At 50.0% G+C, this 18,081-nt stretch overlaps 5 protein-coding genes across 5 annotated transcripts; 3 read left to right on the top strand and 2 right to left on the bottom strand.

Moving 5' to 3' along the window:
* Positions 1–1,335: 1,335 nt before the first annotated feature.
* N7474_003008 (putative mRNA-nucleus export ATPase (Elf1)) lies at positions 1,336–4,796 on the top strand (the record flags this gene model as incomplete). Its single annotated transcript, XM_057194423.1, has 3 exons — positions 1,336–3,389; positions 3,445–4,011; positions 4,064–4,796. 3 exons carry the CDS (start codon positions 1,336–1,338, stop codon positions 4,794–4,796), a joined length of 3,354 nt encoding a protein of 1,117 aa, XP_057055778.1.
* A 463-nt stretch (positions 4,797–5,259) lies between these two features.
* N7474_003007 (beta-glucosidase) lies at positions 5,260–8,664 on the top strand (the record flags this gene model as incomplete). The annotated part of the gene is made up of 3 exons (XM_057194422.1): positions 5,260–5,982; positions 6,039–6,201; positions 6,257–8,664. 3 exons carry the CDS (start codon positions 5,260–5,262, stop codon positions 8,662–8,664), a joined length of 3,294 nt encoding a protein of 1,097 aa, XP_057055777.1.
* A 439-nt stretch (positions 8,665–9,103) lies between these two features.
* On the bottom strand, positions 9,104–9,747 carry N7474_003006 (uncharacterized protein; the record flags this gene model as incomplete). The annotated part of the gene is made up of 2 exons (XM_057194421.1): positions 9,104–9,426; positions 9,489–9,747. 2 exons carry the CDS (start codon positions 9,745–9,747, stop codon positions 9,104–9,106), a joined length of 582 nt encoding a protein of 193 aa, XP_057055776.1.
* A 1,033-nt stretch (positions 9,748–10,780) lies between these two features.
* On the bottom strand, positions 10,781–11,972 carry N7474_003005 (uncharacterized protein; the record flags this gene model as incomplete). Its single annotated transcript, XM_057194420.1, has 2 exons — positions 10,781–11,115; positions 11,186–11,972. The coding sequence occupies 2 exons, from the start codon at positions 11,970–11,972 to the stop codon at positions 10,781–10,783; spliced, it is 1,122 nt and encodes a 373-aa protein (XP_057055775.1).
* A 2,896-nt stretch (positions 11,973–14,868) lies between these two features.
* N7474_003004 (Short-chain dehydrogenase/reductase SDR) lies at positions 14,869–17,882 on the top strand (the record flags this gene model as incomplete). The annotated part of the gene is made up of 11 exons (XM_057194419.1): positions 14,869–15,244; positions 15,337–15,509; positions 15,586–15,820; positions 15,897–16,051; positions 16,107–16,126; positions 16,481–16,538; positions 16,589–16,801; positions 16,865–16,930; positions 16,987–17,161; positions 17,212–17,565; positions 17,620–17,882. 11 exons carry the CDS (start codon positions 14,869–14,871, stop codon positions 17,880–17,882), a joined length of 2,088 nt encoding a protein of 695 aa, XP_057055774.1.
* Between the last annotated feature and the right edge of the window lie 199 nt (positions 17,883–18,081).

The raw sequence follows: 18,081 nt of genomic DNA, 5'->3' as shown, positions 1-18,081 counted from the left end.
ATGCCTAGGAGGTGGAATGGATTTCGACAGGAGAGGATAAAGTCAGAGAGAAGAAGGGAGAAAAGAAGGAAGAAAGAAACAAATGATGATCAACTGTGCAGCAAACGTCTCGGTTGAGCGCGGGGGTCTGTTCTCCTACCGAGGCCCGGTTGCAGGCGGTAACAAATTCCCTGCGCCCAACAGCCCGAAAATCGGGTTTGGGCCCGAGATCGCAAGGACAGATATAGTTAGAGATCCTGATTATTATTCCTTTTTCTAACAGGATGTGCTTGAGGTTTAACCCACCCCATAGGCATCTAGGGATACATCCCACCGCGGGTGGTATACCCCAATGGCATTCCAGCTCACCTAAGCATTCTGAACACTCAAGGATACAGTAATAAGGCCTTATCTCTGTCTGAGATCGGATGAGCGGAAAGATGCTGAGATGGAACCCCAAGCCGTTAGCACGTGTAACCCGACGGGTAGTATGGCCTTGCTGCCTGAATAGAGCCACAACGGCCAGCAGCAGTGCTACATCCTCTATTCACGTTGTCTGTCGGGTCGAGGTGTATTGCATGTTCGTATGAAAAACAACAATCTAGCAACAAATTTCTGGGTTTACAATTATGATAAGATTTTATTCTTATTTCGATGCTTTTCAAAGAATCATCGTTCATTGTAACAGTCTCATGAGCTGCACAGATATATATATATTTCGGGTCGACCGCAAATTCCATAGCACCTACGTTAGTTAGAGCGCGGTTGACAGGTGAGCTTAGGGTCCAGGCCACCGTCTTCATTCTTTTTTTTCCACGTCCAGCCAGCACATCTTCAACTTGTGATTTGGTTTGCACCCACTGTCGTACTTTTGGCACCTATACTTTCGATTATTTCTTGTCCATGCTGTGCGGGTGATAGGAGAGGAACTGTGCATATTATTGTGTGGCTTGATTTTGATCCGTAGTCAATAGTGAAAAGTTGGGCCAGAAACCCAGTCACCATCATTTTACTATACGGGCTGTGACGAGCACTCTTGATGCCTGATTGCCTTGCTGCCTGAGTGCCTGGGCCAGCCCGGCCGATAAGCATGCCTGTCAGCAAGGCCACTGATTGGCTGCAAAAATGTCTGCGCCCCCAAAACAAAAAAAAAGTCTCTGGGTTTTGCCATCAGCCCTCGTTCATCCTGTACATATTCCCTATTGCCCATATATCTATCGCGTCGGGACCAGCTGGCAAGTATCGGGCTCGTGTGTACTGCCATCGTTGTGATTCCCAGACACACATTTCTTTCACCTGGGAGTCTTCCAGCCCTCTCCCAGCGCAGCACTCGAATCTATCCCACCCCGCTAGACGATGCCGCACATCGTGGAATCTCCTGCCATGCCCACCGTCGTCGACAAAACACCGTCCGCCGTTCCCCCGACTGTGGAAGAGGTCGGCTCTCTTCTGAACACCATCTTTTCCGCCGATACCTCGCAGCAGTCCCTCGATGGCTCCTATGCCTTGACCAACCTTCTCATCCAGAGCGTCGGCTGCGCCGGTCTGCTCAACTACAATGTCGTCGCCGAGGCGAAAATGGCTGCGGCCGATAAGAAGAACGGAGCCAAGCGGGAAAGTGCCATGTTGATCATTGGCGCTTTGTTCGAGCGATTCCCGCGGGAGCACCCTTTGAGCGAGGTCGTCTTTCTGCTCCACGATGGTGGTGTGCTCAACGTCGCTCTGGATGCCCTGGCAGACAAGGGCACTGTGGTACGTGATTCGGCACAGTACGCTATTGATGCTCTGTTCGCTTCACTCAGCCCCGAGGCGATGGTCAACGCGCTCTTGCCGGCTCTGCAGCAGTACATTGGAAAGGGATCTGGCAAGTGGCAGGGCTTCGTTGGCGCCTATAAACTGCTTGAAAAGATGGCCGTCAAGGCGCAAATTGGTAATGGATCTAAAGAGGAGGAATTGCAGAAGGATCTGCTGCGCGAGGCCATGGGCAAGACTCTCAAGGAGCTCATTCCCCTTGTTGAGTCCGGCATGCATGACTTGAAGGCCGAAGTCGCCAAGCAGTCCACCAAGACGATGACTGCCCTGACCACTCTTCTCTCAAACGACGACGTCGCTCCTCGCATCCCGCTACTCATCAAGACTATGGAGCAGCCTTCCGAGAAGACCCTGCAGAATGCGATCCACGCGCTGTCCCAGACCACCTTCGTCGCGATTGTTACCTCTCCCGTGCTGGCGCTTCTGACTCCGCTGCTTGAACGGTCTCTGAACTCTCCCCGGACCCCGCAGGAAACCCTTCGACAAACCGTTGTTGTGGTGGAAAATTTGACCAAGCTGGTTCATGACCCAGCCGAGGCGCGTACTTTCCTCCCTAAGCTTCAGCCCGGTGTGAAGGGTGTCAAGGACCGTGCCTCGCTGCCCGAGGTCCGGGAACTGGCCACGCGCGCTCTCGATGTCATCGAGAAGGCCATGGGCGACAACGAGGTTGCTTCCGGTTCTATCGTCAAGACCACTCCTGAAGACGTTCTCGCCGTCTTGAACCCAAAGATCCAGGAGCATGGCGGTCTGCGCGGCTTCGGCGATGCCAAGTTCCACGACTTGGTCAAGACTTTCATCGCTGGTATGGTTCGGGAAGATGTCAACTGCCGCATGCACAATCGCATCCCCGCTTGCATCGGTCCATACCTTCGCGGCCTGCTCGCCGATGACCAATCAGATGCGGTTGCGGAGGCCGTACAGACACACTTTGTTGAAGAAGACCACCGCAAGTTCGGCAAGCCTGTGCCGGACGATCCTAATGCTGTCGAAATCGTCAACGCCGACTTCTCCCTTGCCTACGGCGGCATGTTGTTGCTTTCTCACACCAACCTACGCTTGTTGAAAGGCCATCGCTACGGTCTCTGTGGCCGCAACGGTTGCGGAAAGTCGACGCTGATGCGCAGTATTGCCAATGAAAAGCTGGAAGGTTTCCCGCCACAAGACGAAGTTCGCACATGCTTTGTTGAGCATAACCAGGGCGAGGATGCCGATCTCAGCATCCTCGAATACGTTTCCAAGGATCCCAAGATTTCCGACCAGGGCAAGGAACATATCAGCGCAGTCCTGCTGGAATTCGGTTTCACTGATGGACCCGAAGGACGTCAGTCTCAGCCGGTTGGCTCGCTGTCCGGTGGATGGAAAATGAAGCTGGCTCTGGCCCGCGCGATGCTCATGAAGGCGGACGTTCTGCTGCTGGACGAACCGACTAACCACCTCGACGTGGCCAACGTTAGGTGGCTGCAGGACTACCTCAAGAAACACACCGACATCACCAGTCTGATCGTCAGTCACGATTCTGGTTTCTTGGATGAGGTCTGCACCGACATCTACCACTACGAGGGCAAGAAGCTCGTCAACTACGTGGGCAACCTTGCCGAGTAAGTGAACTTGACTCGTTAACTATTCTCTAAATGTATACTAACTGTACTGTAGCTTCGTCAAGGTCAAGCCTGAGGCCAGTAGTTACTACACTCTGTCCTCATCCAACGTGCAGTTCAAGTTCCCTCCTCCGGGCATCTTGGCTGGTATCAAGTCTCAGACTCGCTCCATTCTCCGGATGACCAACTGCTCGTACACTTACCCGGGTGCCCCCCGTCCGTCTCTAAGCGAGGCCTCATTGTCACTGTCGCTGTCCTCCCGTGTGGCCATTATCGGCGGTAACGGTGCAGGCAAATCGACCTTCATCAAAATGCTGACCGGTGAAACGATCCCCCAGACTGGCAAGGTTGAGAAACATCCCAATCTCCGTATTGGATACATCAAGCAGCACGCTCTTGAGCACGTGGAGATGCACTTGGAGAAGACCCCAAGCCAGTATCTCCAGTGGCGATATGCCAACGGAGATGACCGCGAGGTGTTCCTGAAGCAAACGCGTATTCTCACTGATGCCGACAAGGCTCAGCTGGAGACGCCTATTGATTTGGGTGATGGCCGTGGAGGCCGTCGCATTGAGGCGTTGATCGGTCGCCAAAAGTGGAAGAAGTCATTCCAGTACGAAGTGTGAGTCGACGCAACTTCCCCTTTCACTCTATTCATCACTGACATGGTCCAGGAAATGGGTTGGGTTGCTTCCCAAACACAACACCATGATTTCCCGTGAGACGCTCTTGGAACGGGGATTCTTCAAGATGGTCCAAGAGTTTGACGACCACGAGGCGTCCCGCGAAGGCTTGGGCTTCCGCGTCCTCGACCCCAAGACCATCTCCAAGCACTTTGAGGATGTTGGTCTGGACCCCGAGATCGCCAACCACAATGAGATCTCCGGTCTGTCCGGTGGACAGAAGGTGAAGGTTGTGCTGGCCGGCGCCATGTGGAACAACCCGCATCTGCTGGTTCTGGACGAGCCGACCAATTTCTTGGACCGTGACTCACTCGGTGGCCTGGCTGTTGCCATCCGTGACTTCAAGGGCGGTGTGGTCATGATCTCTCACAACGAGGAGTTCGTGGGCGCCCTCTGCCCGGAGCAGCTGCACATCGCCGATGGACGCATTGTCAGCCGTACCAACACGGCGGTGTCTCTCGATCGCTTCGAGGACAGCGCCACCAACTCGCCTTCTGCCCCCGGCACTCCTGCGGCCGCCTCTGCCAACACCAGCGCTGCTGCGTCGGCCGTCAACTCCGGCGCCGAGGATACTGGCGAGCTCAAGTTCCGCGCCAAGAAGAAGAAGAAGATGACCCGCGCCCAGCTCAAGGACCGTGAGGTCCGCCGTCGTCTGCGGCACATTGAATGGTTGAACTCGCCCAAGGGCACCCCGAAGCCCGTCGATACGGACGATGAGGCGTAGATTTTCTTGTCCGTCACACGATAATAATTTTCTGGTTCATTTTCTTTTCGTGATATCCTTGCATGATGACGAGTCCGTATGATGTGATTCTTCTATACTTCGTGGGAACTGCATGGAAATTGATAGACGGCGTTTGGGTCTGTTGTTTTATGATTTGATATATATAGCTTCTTCTCTTGGATCCTGCATCATCATTCCGATAGTAGAGTCATCGGTTGAACCGCAAAAGTTGTGTTTATTACTTCTCTGTTCCTCTGCTCGTAACTCGTATACTTCATGGAGACGCAATGATCGCCGCAAGCAGTGAGAGGTCCGTGCACGCCCGTCAGCTCCCCTGGGCTTGGCCAGATCTGCACTCTCATCTTTCTTCATCACCTTTTCTTTCGCAACGTGCCCACCGCTGTTCTCGTGCGGCCCCTTTGCAATTGCTGATAGAATGCGTTCAGCCCATTTGCGATGAGCGATGGCTTCTCCACCTGCCAATGCGGCCGGGCCCTGGTCCTCGAGCGGCGGATCATCCTCCCCGCGAAAAAAGTCCCGATGGCCCCAGTCGCGCAGCAAGGGTTATACATCGCTACAAGATACTCCGTCTGACGAGGATCCTGAAGCAGTAGCAGACGACCGCTTCCATCCTCAACATCATGCCGAAGACGATGGAACTCGTGGCGATAACGCGGATACAACACCGGCCAGCGGAGACGAATCCTCGAACGATGACGACGCTAATGTGAAACTATTGCCGAACAAGAAACAGCTTTCTTCCAATGCGCGATCGTCAAGCCAACAGACACCTGCGGCAGCAGACGAAGAAGCTCATTTCATTGACGTACCTCGCGGACAACGCAATGTGGGCGATCGCATCGAACGACTTCTCAAGTCGGAGCGGAATGCGCTGTCAGATTCATTCAATACAGACCTTGAAGATGCAGACTCGCTGGATACATCACTCTTTCTTAGCGACGGCGAAGATGACGGACATGGTGTCCCATTGGACAAGGGTGACCGAGACAAATGGGAGAGGCAGAAGCGTATCAAGCGTGGTTACTGTGGCTCTGTCTGGAGGAGATGTTTCCGCGTACAATCGTGGTGGCAGGTCTTTATCCTGGTCACGATTGGCCTGGTGGTCATGTGGCTCGCGGTGAAGGGTCTAGCAAAGTTCCGTCGGGGAAAGGTGGCAACGGAATATGTAAGGTTCCTTTGGGTCTTTTGTGGCCAATAATTCAGATGCTGACAGTCTCCCAGCGGCCTCTACCTTGGTATCCAACTCCGCTTGGTGGGACTAGTGAAAATTGGCATAAAAGTTATACGAAAGCCGAAGATCTTGTGGGGAAAATGTCCCTTCTTGAGAAGGTCAATATCACGACGGGGACGGGCTGGCAGATGGGACTTTGCGTTGGAAATACGGGTATGCACTTGTCGATACTGGCTGCTGGGCCAGATACTAACCACACTGTCAACAGGTCCCGCAGAACGGGTGAAATTCCCTTCCCTTTGTCTCCAGGATGGCCCACTAGGCCTGCGATATGCCGAGAACATCACCGCATTTCCCGCAGGTATCACTACCGGAGCAACATGGAACCGTAAGCTTATGCGGGCCCGAGGCTTTGCAATGGGATTAGAAGCCAAGTTGAAAGGCGTGAACGTTCTTCTCGGCCCGTCGATGGGGGCCTTGGGAATGATGCCGGCAGGCGGTCGAAACTGGGAGGGGTTCGGGTCTGATCCAGTCCTGCAGGGAGTTGCAGCAGCGGAGACAATCCGAGGCATTCAGCACAACGGGGTGATGGCGACTGCAAAGCACTTCGTGCTGAATGAACAAGAACACTTCCGTCAACCAAATGCCTGGGGCATTCCGTCCGCCCTGTCATCTAACATTGATGACCGCGCGTTGCACGAAGTCTTCATCTGGCCTTTTGCCGAAAGCGTGCGTGCAGACGTGGCGAGTGTCATGTGCTCCTATCAGATGGTCAACAACAGCTATGCCTGTGAAAACAGCAAGCTTCTTAACGGTATTCTCAAGGATGAGCTAGGCTTTCAAGGTTTCGTGCAGTCCGACTGGCTCGCCCAACGGTCCGGCGTCCACAGTGCCTTGGGTGGCTTGGACATGAGTATGCCCGGCGATGGTCTCTTTTGGGCCGATGGCAACTCACTCTGGGGCAGCCAGTTGACTCGTGCAGTGCTGAACACGTCAGTCCCCATCGACCGATTGAACGACATGGTCAGTCGCATTGTGGCGGCTTGGTATCACTTCCGCCAAGACTCATGGAAGCATCCTCCGCCAGATGGTGAAGGTGGTCCGAACTTTTCATCATGGACCCATGACCGTATTGGTCATCTATATGAAGGGAGTCCTGGGGATGAGACAACCGGCGTGGTCAATCACTTTGTTGACGCGCAGGGTCATGGAGAGCGTGCGCACTCTCACATTGCCCGGAAGGTGGCCGCTGAAGGCACTGTCCTTCTCAAGAACACCAATGCCACGTTGCCGCTCTCACGCGAGATTTCCAAACCCAGTGGTAAATACCGAGTCGGCATCTATGGGGAGGATGCAGGTCCTGGTAAAGGACCCAATGCCTGTCCAGACCGTGGCTGCAACCAAGGCACTCTCGCCGAGGGTTGGGGTAGCGGAGCGGTCAACTTCCCCTACCTGGTCAGTCCGTGGGAAGCTCTCGAATCAGCATGGCCCTCAAATACAGTTGATACTCAAGGTTACCTGACAAATAACGTTGCGATTGAAGATCTCATACATCAGGATCTGTGTTTGGTTTTCGCCAACTCTGATGGCGGAGAGGGGTTCATCGAGTACGAGGGCATTGCTGGAGACCGAAATGATCTTCTCTTGCAGAAAAACGGGGCTCATCTCGTGGAAACCGTGGCCAAGAACTGCGGCGGGGGTCAGGGAAAAACAGTGGTCATTGTTCATGCCGTCGGTCCTGTCGTGATGGAGTCCTGGGCTGATCTACCCGGCGTGCACGCCATCGTCTACGCAAATCTACCCGGCCAAGAAAGCGGCAATGCCTTGCGAGATGTGCTGTTTGGGGATGTTGATGCTAGCGGCCGACTGCCGTACACCATCGGCCGCAGCCTGAAAGACTATGGTCCTGGCGCTCAGGTGCTATACGAAACGCACGATTCTGTCCCACAAGTCAATCTCAACCAAGCTTTGTACATCGACTACCGATACTTCGACCAATATAACATCACGCCGCGGTTCGAGTTTGGCTTCGGCCTTTCTTACACGACCTTCAACTTCACTTCTCTTCACATTGAACCTCTGATGCCGAAATCACCTCTTCCTCCTTCACGTCCTGAAGATGAATACAAACCGCCCGTCTATGACAACCCACCCGAATCTCCAATCATGACCATGGTACCACCCTGGCTCCACGTTATCCCCAAGTACATATACCCCTATCTCACCTCCCTCTCGGGAACCGACCCGGGCTATTATCCCTACCCGGAGGGCTACGACGACAAACAGCCCCCATCCCCCGCAGGCGGCGGACCGGGCGGCAATCCATTCTTGTACGAACCAATTCTCGGGCTCACCGTGAACGTTACCAACACCGGTGCCCGAGCAGGCCAGGAAGTCATCCAGGTCTATGTTTCCTTCCCGGATAACGTGGTTGAACATCGCAGTTTGCAGCACTGGACTCGCGAAGCGATCGATTTTCCTGTTCGTGTACTGCGCAACTTTGAGAAGGTCTCTCTTCAGCCAGGCGAGACCACTACTGTCAATATGACCCTGTCCCGGAAGGATCTCAGTTACTGGAGCGTTCGCTCCCAGAACTGGGTCTTGCCAACCGAGGGTAACTTCCGGATTTGGGTTGGCCGGAGTTCGAGGGATTTGCCTCTTGTCGCTGAATTTTAGTCTGGGGCTTTTCTTTGATGATGTTCTTGTATGATACTATTTGCCATTCACCTTACTGGTATTATTCGGGGTTGGTTTTGGATGATTCATGGCCGCGGTGTTAGTTTTGGTTTGCTCTAGGACTGGGATGTAATGCATGGTTGGGGAGAGAATAGACATCCAGTGATCGTTTCATTTAGAAGTGTTCCTACCTAGTAGAAATATTTCTTCTTCAGTATCGGTTTGCGTGAGACGAAATGGATCAAAGAAAAGTGTTTGTTTCTAGCTTCCAGCTTTTGAGTCTACGAAGCGCTCCAAAGGACGTCCTTTGCTGTCAGCTAGAACAAAGGGCCCGGATGTCGTATTGACTAACTACTCGAGGGAATTTAATTTCCGTACACACTAAGAAAAGAAAAGTCGCTGAAAGCCCACTAATTCTGTTATTATAAGGCATTGAATTTCATACCAAGTCATTATGGTGAGACCAAGTCTCTTGAGAATGGGAGCTCGGCTGGGGAAAATAGAGATATACAGGAGTAGCCGGCGCCAGCTTGTAGCTCGTTGGCATTTGAGCGTCTTGTAGTTGGAATGGTGACCAAATCTCCCCCCGCTTATTGGCATCGGCGAAGTATAGGAAGCCGGCCTTTGGAGAGTCGAGGACCCAGTTGAAATCGACGTCGACTGGTTCAACAGACTGAACGTCTTCACCAGGAATGTCATGATAGAAGAGAGAGATCTTGGCAGAGTTGCAGATTGTAGAGATTTCATAGGTATTGCCCTCCTCTTTAGAATAGCCAAGTTAGTCAATCTCACATTATCTAGGGAACGAGAGTTGTCAAACTTACTAAGGGGGACGCAGGCACCATCCTGATATCTACCGAGAGGAGAGTCACTTATACCGTAGCAGCCCCAGGCGCCGGAGAGCTGAGCAAAACAATAGTCGATATCATCGCCATATGACGCTTTAACAATACTGGCAGCACCTTCATCGGGTTGCTTGATTATCACGGTTGAAGGGTCTTGTGGGTCGGAAAATTGGGATGATGCGAGGGTCTCAGCGACAGCGAAAAGCACGACCGCAGTGAATTGTTTCAATAGCATCATTTTTTATTGTCGTAGGGGAAGTGAAGGTGAGGTGGTAGGCAGGATCGAGGTTGCTATGGATTGTTATTATGACACGAGAAAAAACCAGCGGAGACTTTTATTAACTATCGCTTGCTCTGTAAAGCACATTATTTAATTTTAGCTCCATTTCAGAACAGCCCCATTTATACCAACAGGGGCCAGAAATTAAAGTACCCAGAGGTTATTGGTAGCTAAACCGCGAAATTTACCCACAGTATGGAACAGCCCTATTTAGCATAACAGGGAAAGTGCATGGGCGAGATTTGGGGCTAAACGGCGAAAATTTACCCACAGTATGGAAGGGCCCCCTTTATCATAACAGGGGCCAGGATGAATGTACATAGACGTGATGGGAGGGCGTAGTTCGAAAGGACAAAAGCAGATAAATTCACCCTGCTCCTAGATATTAAGCAGAACGTAGGCCAGCGTACAACGTCCGCTTACGCCGCGGGTCACATGACATTCCTTGGCGCCCCGGGGTATGCCGAAAGCTTAGACTGGGTAACGCTGGCCTACGTTCTGCTCGGAATCTAGGAGCAGGAGATAAATCATATATGAATATGTCGCTGACCTTCACCTTCCCCTTTGTAATTCCTAGTGAGAGCGGGGTTCTTCAACTTGCCATAGAAATTGAATTACTTCCTTATCTCTCTGACTGCTGAAACGGCCATCAATGATCGTCTACTCCTTATAAACGGCCAAATCCTCTTCCGTGCACTCTTGTGCAATCTTTAACACCCTGTATTAGCCTGGTTTGGTGTAATTTTTTCTCTTTTCAAGACTCAGTTTTCTTGGTGTGAATTTAACAGTGCGCTGAGATCGTGAAGACAGATGTGACAAATGAAGGTAGTTAAAGGAGGAATTAATGTGAGCAAAAAACGAGCCACTGAGAACGAGAAACTTGAACAGGAGGTAAATTAAGAAATTAACAAACGAGCGGCAAGGTGATAGCATAAAAACAGATGCCAGAACCATTGCTAACACCTCTGGCATTAGGACTTTCTCTATTCCATCAGTACAATACCCGAACAACCAATCTGGCCGCCCAATCACGCTTTGCGAACATCTCCATACTTTCTTTTACCGACACCTTCCATGTCCCAAAATCAATGAGATCTTGTTCATCATAGACGAAGAGCTGTGGCCTGCTTCCACTGCCTGGTTCCGGTATCTGAACGCCTTTCTCTGAGATGACGGTATTGAATTGTTCGGACTTTCCCATCTTCTCCTCTAGTTGAATGGTATTGTAGTCTGAAAAGTCGAACGATGTCCCTAGGATTTTGAACAAACGACCGACGGGATGTATTCTTGCAGAGTGCCAGTCCTCCTTGATCCATTTAACTTTGACTTTCCACAGAAATCGTCGTTGCTTCATAATTGATGCCCACAAATGCTGGAAAGGCACTGATTGACCCACGGCATGGACCACTTGAGCAGATCCAGAGCGAGATGGGCCAGAAGGCGATCAGCCGCCCCACGTCCACTGGTATGACATTGCAAGTTGCGTCGGCGCCGGCTCCTGGTAATCGCGATGCCAAGGTCATGCGCCATGTCGGGAGCAGCATAACGCCCGCCGCAAGGGTCACACAAGGCGTGGATTTCGGAACGCTGAATCCTTTTACTGGGAAATGCAAGACAGGGCCGATAATCGATGGACGAACAATGAGCAGTTTGTCGCCGAGCTTCTGCATAAGAAGACGCTCGGTAAGATGCTTCGCATACGTATATGCCCAGGGAAAAATTTCAAGATCGTCAGATTCGATACCGTTTCGGACATCCTCCAACTCTCTCTGTGCATCTCCGAGTGGATAGATGGATTCGTCGATAGGCACAGAGAGGGACTTCTCCGCGTTGCCATCAGATTGTAGGTGGGCATTAGCGAACGCCGTGGAGACATAGACGAATCGCTCTATGTCTTGGCGACTGGAGGCATATGCTGCTAGCCCCAGACTCCCCTCGATGATAACATCTTTGATCTTGGCGAGTGAACTGCCGAGATTAATAGTCGAGGCAGTGTGGATGACGATGTCGATTTTGAGTGAACCCAGTCCGCTCTCAAAGTCTCTCTGTGTGTGGTTCTTTCCGACATCCAGTTGCACAACTTCGAGTTTGTTTGTTTCCCACAAACTTTTGTCATATGCGCTGCCCAACCATTTTTGCCATCTGTCCTTCAGCGTCCTTTTCGATATGTTAGCCCTTATCATTATGGAACTTTTGGAACCAGTTACGGTCACTTACTTCTCATCGGACCTGCAAAGAACATAGATATGACCAAGAGTTGGCACCGTTTTGAAGATACGGTGGACTAGGACGGTGCCTAGGAACCCGGAACCCCCCGTGAATCAAAATGTTCTATTGTTGTAATAGTCCCACATGCTGGAAACGTTTCACTCGGCAAATTTGGTGTGAAGATTTGTTGCGAATATTTTGGACGGAGCGGCCTGCCTTTATATGTTAGTCTGTATACACCACTCTGACGCGTGATAATAGAGCTGCAATAGATTTAGCCCCCAAATAAGACCCATTCCATTAACAACATATTTGGTGGGACGTATTCAGGCACTACTGATATCTAGGAGCGGCCCCAGGTAGTAGCAACAAGTAGATCCTTTACCTGTAGATGTTCTTCAAAAAAGGGGTAGTGGATACAAACGTGGTATACAACAGGTAATGAGTAACCCTACTGATATTGAAGGATTTTGGCAAGGGCTAGCTAAGCACATGGACGAGTGTATTTGGTCAGGAATCAGACCCTCCGTACCCGCACTCAAGTCGGACCCTGTTTTTGAGGGTCCCCGAAGGCAGGTACGCTGGCGTGCACTATTCCAGCACTCACTCCACTTCCTAAATCCTTCCATTTGAAGCATCCAGTGCCATTTTACCTGTACTGCAGCCCAGACTACTCAGGCGAGAACCTCGCCCATCATCGGGACACCCAGCTTTAGTTATTATAGACGACCATAAAGCGGCTTGCCTATCACTACCTAGTAGGGGGACTGTTGGATTATAAGGCATTTGCATCTGCAAACTTTTTAGAGTACAACACCGTTTATGTCTTTTTGAGAGCCATACCTATCTTGGTTTAGCGGTTTGTTAGATTTACCATGCAGATAGGATTCAGGATCCTGCAAGCGACCTTGGCGTTTCCAATCCGGCCGCAAGGAATTTGGGAAGGATCTCCGCGCTTGAGATCGGCAAGGTCTATTTCTTATTCCTGGCTTGTTACGATAACCCACAGAACCTACGCCCATCTTGGTTTATAGGTTCGCGTAGGTAACTCACGTACTAAGTTAGTAGATTAGCAAAAACAGGCTTCAGACGCACTAATAAAATGTAGGTACTCCGGACGTACTCGTGCATAGTAAAATTAGACATAGAGAACCCATATCCATCCGGTAATCGGTTAAGATAGGGTTCTGCGGGTCGAATACACTGCAACCCATGATATTATGTATCCAATTATTTCTCTAGCAATTACCACAACCTATGAAAGATATTTGGACAGGAAAGGTTGTACTTTATAAACGAAGGAAAGTATCACGGATCTATTGGCGTACGAAACTCTAGGCCAAAGTCATAGAGTCTCGAGATTACAATATTTCTAGCCTTCATAGACATCCTACTCTATATTTAGAAAATAGCTTCGCAACTATGCATAACATTTTCCCAACGTTACCTTAACGCCAAAGCCCCTTAGTCACAACCAACTAAATCTAGCGAACATACTGTTACTGCCTTCTTTTATCAATATAAAAACGAATTTCTTTCAATTTTCTAAGCGTTGTGGTTAAATTATATCGTGAGTCCTGACAGTAATGAGAATAGGTGTGAATAACAGTTGTTAACTAATTTATTCAGATCAAGCTTTTATACGCACCAGAGCCCCTATTTTATGCAAAGTTGGGTTATCATAGGGCCCAATGGGTGGGTTGGGTCGTGGGCCGAGGTCTTTGACTCGAGCGTGAGCTATGGAGCAAGCCATTGCCGAGTTCTCCACTCCCGCCCAAGCAAACCAACTTCCCAAGCGATCCGTCTCCCTAAATACCAAGAACTTAGGGAATTGGGAGTACCGATAGTCCCATTAGTGGGACCAAAAGGGTCTTGGGACTTCTATGGGGAAATTGGGAATCCCCATGGGACTGGAAACATTGTCAACGATAAGGCTACTATACGGCATTCTATCCTTGGCAGAGGGGAAAGAGTCTAGTTTTTGAATTTCAAGATGAAAGAGGCTGAAGGACTAAAATTCTCGGCTGTCACTTATTCAGAGGAGTCGACATCGCTTGTCAACCTGTGGCAAAGGCGATGTGCCGGCCCCCAAGTCGGGCCCACAACCGCGGGGCAGTTGACGGTCCTAGCCTTCGTAGTAATGACTCCCCTTGGAATGAAGGCAGGATCAAGTTGATTATTTACTTTTGATTTCTAGGGTGTTAACAGCAGCAAAAATTCCTCCGAGAGCAGCAAGGAAAGTTCCCTTTTTGGATCTTGCTTTAGCAAACCTCAATTTACTTTCAGCCTAGTTTTTAAGCTCTCCTGTTAATGCAAAAGGAGCAGTTACTCAAGGCAGCTAAACTACGCAAATTCACATGGCTGTTAAGCGGGAATGCTCAACACCATATGTATCGCAAAAATAACGGTTAGGGCCTTCGACCCTTAATCCTCCACTTTGTACGCTGCAGCAGAGCACACTTGTTACCGTTGTCATTTTGAAGCAGCGATGAGATTCTCCTTGAAGGGAGGCGTGAGGGTCGTGATATAGGTCTTGGAATGAAGCTAACGTCTGTCAAGGAAGAAAAGAAACTATCTACAGATGTCTATTTAACTTGGTTTCTAGGAGCGAGAGAGTAGTCAAGTGCCGCTCAACAAGCGACCATGATATGGCGGTTATCTGCTTTTGGAATACCGGCTTGGCAATAGTGCCGACGGCAACTCCCATGGCAGTGAGCACCATAATTCCATCCGAAGCAACACCTCGGAAGTTTAGAACGAGCAAAGCTATAGGTATAAGTTACATATACAAGGCCTGCAGTTCTCCACACGCATCTCAAAACCCAATCAATACATGCAACTATACAGCGAACCCCCACAGTTTAGTTGACAATGCCTCTTCCGAAATACACCTACACCGGTCCAATCGACCACACCACGATTCCCAATCTAGCCAACGCCAAAGGCAAATCCATTATCGTTACCGGAGGTGCAAATGGTATGGGCGAGGCTATGGTGCGCGCCTTCAGTGCGGCCGGCGCTTTTGTCACATTTGGTGATCTTCACCCACGCGGAGACGACCTCGCTAAGGAATTGAATGCGGAGAGTGAAAAGACCGCATTTGTCAAGTGTGATATTCGAGACTGGGACAGTCTGATTACACTTTTTGATACGGCCAAAGCCAAAAGTCCGCATCACAGCGTTGATGTTGTCATTGCCAATGCGGGAATCTCACGAAGCTCGGGTGATAGTCTGTGGAATCTCGATGGTGAGCCTGGACCCTATCTGGCGGCTTTTTGAGCTGGATCAACTCGAATGTTGGTTTTGTATATCTTCTATATGGGGTGCTGACAGCTACAGACCCCAACGGCCCACCCACCAAGCCTGATCTCAACATAGTCCGTGTCAACATGGATGGAACATTCTATACCTGGAAACTTGCGGTTCATTACTTCAGGAACCAGCCAGACTCTGAAGACCGAGACAGATGCTTCATAATAACTGGAAGCATGACCGCATATATTGACTCTCCGGTAAGTATGCGGTCTGCGAATCGCTTGAGCCCGTAGTTGTCCATGTAAGCAATGCTATGGCTAACCGCTGCATTAGGGCAATTGGGAATACACAGCTACCAAATATGGACTACGTGGTTTCATGAAGACTGCCCGTCGAAGCAGCTGGGAGCAAGGAATCAGAATCAACTATGTCGCACCATGCTGGATCAAAAGTGCTATTCGAACCAAGGAGTACGAGGCCTGGCTGATTGAGCACGGCATTGAGTTTGGCGAACAGGCTGATTGCGCCGGTGCCATGATGCGTATTGCCTGCGATAAAACCATCAACGGTATGCTAACCTGAAACCATCCTATGCCTTCTCTTTAAACTGGAGATAATGGTGGTATGACTGATCAATCTAATAGGACGCTCACTCATGATTACCCCAAGGACTGTGGCCAAGGAAGGATTTGTGGACGTAGACAGGGAGGACTATACTGAGCCCAAGGACGAGTATTTCATAAAGAAGCAAGCGACCCAGTTGAGGATTATCGAGGATAAATGGCTCGATGACTATAAAGTGAGGATCTACAAAGATTGAGTCAGATTCCGTGGCTGACTCTGAGTAGAGACAGGGTCAAAGACATAAGGGGGTGTGAGTAGCAAGGTCACATAGTACTTCAGTCATACACCTTGCCTAGTTTTGGAATGAGATACAATCTAAGTTCCTGTTTGAAGTATAATAATCATATGCTCACGTCGCGAGTATGTAATGCCCGCGGATGTGTGCGCTCTCGGAAGGTCAGTACGTCTGCGTAGCTGCATACGATAATTCGGTACAAGATAGATTAACACCCGGCACCCGGCTGTATACTACCGAATGGCATGCCCTAATAGTAAAGCCGATTCAGACTACGCTAGTATATACACATATAAAGGGTTCATAGTTGAGGCGTAGGCTCACCGATCTGTACCAGATAGACTTGCACATTATGACAAATACCGCAAGCAACCCTATCCCGTCATCTATGTATGCATGGAGGAAACATAAGGGAAATCCTGAGCCAGTGAGTTAGCGCATCTATACCCGGAGTAGCACTCGCTGATGTCATCGCAGGTCTGGGAGGAAGTTCCGGTCCCCTCAACTCCCGCTAGGGGATTCTTGATTAAGATGATTGCTTCTGGAGGTGAGTATCTGACCGTTGGATTTGGCCCCGAAATGACTGTTTCGGAAAATGAGGCTAACCGCTGCGTCTCAGTGTGCCATAGTGACCATTCGCTGCTTACGAATGAGAAGCAACGTCCTTGGTTTCAGGACAAATATACTCTGGTAAAGTCTAATTTATTGTGATGCTGAAATCACCATGCTGAGTGGGTTGCTCCATGCTTTTAGGGTCACGAAGGATGCGGAGAGATTGTAAAGGTGGGTGATCAAGTGAAAAACGCCGGATTTAAAGTGGTAAGATTCGCGAGCAATAATTCAAGAGGTAGGATTTTACTTATTGAATATAAAAGGGAGATCGGATTGCAACCATCGCTGTCCCTGGCTGTGGTTCGGACGACTGCCCAGAATGCTCGCGAGATCTTGCTCAGCTGTGCGAACAAGCCCATCACGCGGGCATAGGGCAAGATGGGTTTTATGCACCATATGCTGCGCTAGATATTCGAGCAGTAGTGCGGGTTCCAGACGGTCTGTTTCCGATAGTACTTTGGCACAAACTGGTCTAACCCTGATGACAGGAATTCCGTCCTCTGTCACAGCTGTGGCAACAGATGCTGTCAAAACAAGCTATCACGCCATTACCAGGCGCGCAAAAGTTAAGCGGCATGAGACGATATTTCTATTTGGCCTTGGAGGCCTCGGTTTCAATGCATTACAGATTGTGTTGCATATCGGGGCTAGGGTTATTGTTTCTGATATTCGACAGGAACGCTTGGAAGAGGCTGTAAGATTTGGGGTTCCTAGACAGGATATAGTACCAGCTGGAAAGTCGGTACAAGAATTTGTCCACGAGAATGGGTTGCAGGGGAAGATCGACACTACCCTGGATTTTGTGGGTAAACATCAAACTTTCGAAGACGCACAGAGAATTGGTAAGCGACCCGCAAAAATATAATTTAGCGCTCAGGATGCTAATTTCTTGACAGTTCGCCGGGGAGGAAAGCTTCTGTGTGTTGGTACTTTCGATGAAGAGAACACAGTTGACATGAAAATTGGCATTCGGAAGAGACTGGACATCATCTTCACGTACGGCGGGCAATTGAGAGATCTAAAGGAAGTACTCGACTTGATCTCAAAACGGATACTTCAGCCACAGGTTGAGACGGCTGGCTTGAAGGATTTCCCCAGGGTTTTAAAAGATCTTTGCGATGGAAAGATCAAGGCCCGGGTTGCCTTACTGCACGAATAGTGGCATCGCAGCCGGAACACTAGGAAGCCAAAAGATTGAACTGGTTTATTTTGTGATTTGTAATGAAACATCATAATGGTATGATCGAAAGTGGAGGAGTAAAACTCTTCAATAGAAGCGCTGAGGCCACGAACATATCAGGTGATAAACCTTCAGATCTATGGCGAGGAAATTACAAAGGCGATCTAAACTATACAAT

This window comes from Penicillium riverlandense (assembly GCF_028828495.1).
Source record: "Penicillium riverlandense strain IBT 135883 chromosome Unknown utg000002l_segment0_segment0, whole genome shotgun sequence".
NCBI classification, from domain to species: Eukaryota; Fungi; Ascomycota; class Eurotiomycetes; order Eurotiales; family Aspergillaceae; genus Penicillium; species Penicillium riverlandense.
This window is presented reverse-complemented; position numbering and strand designations above follow the sequence as displayed.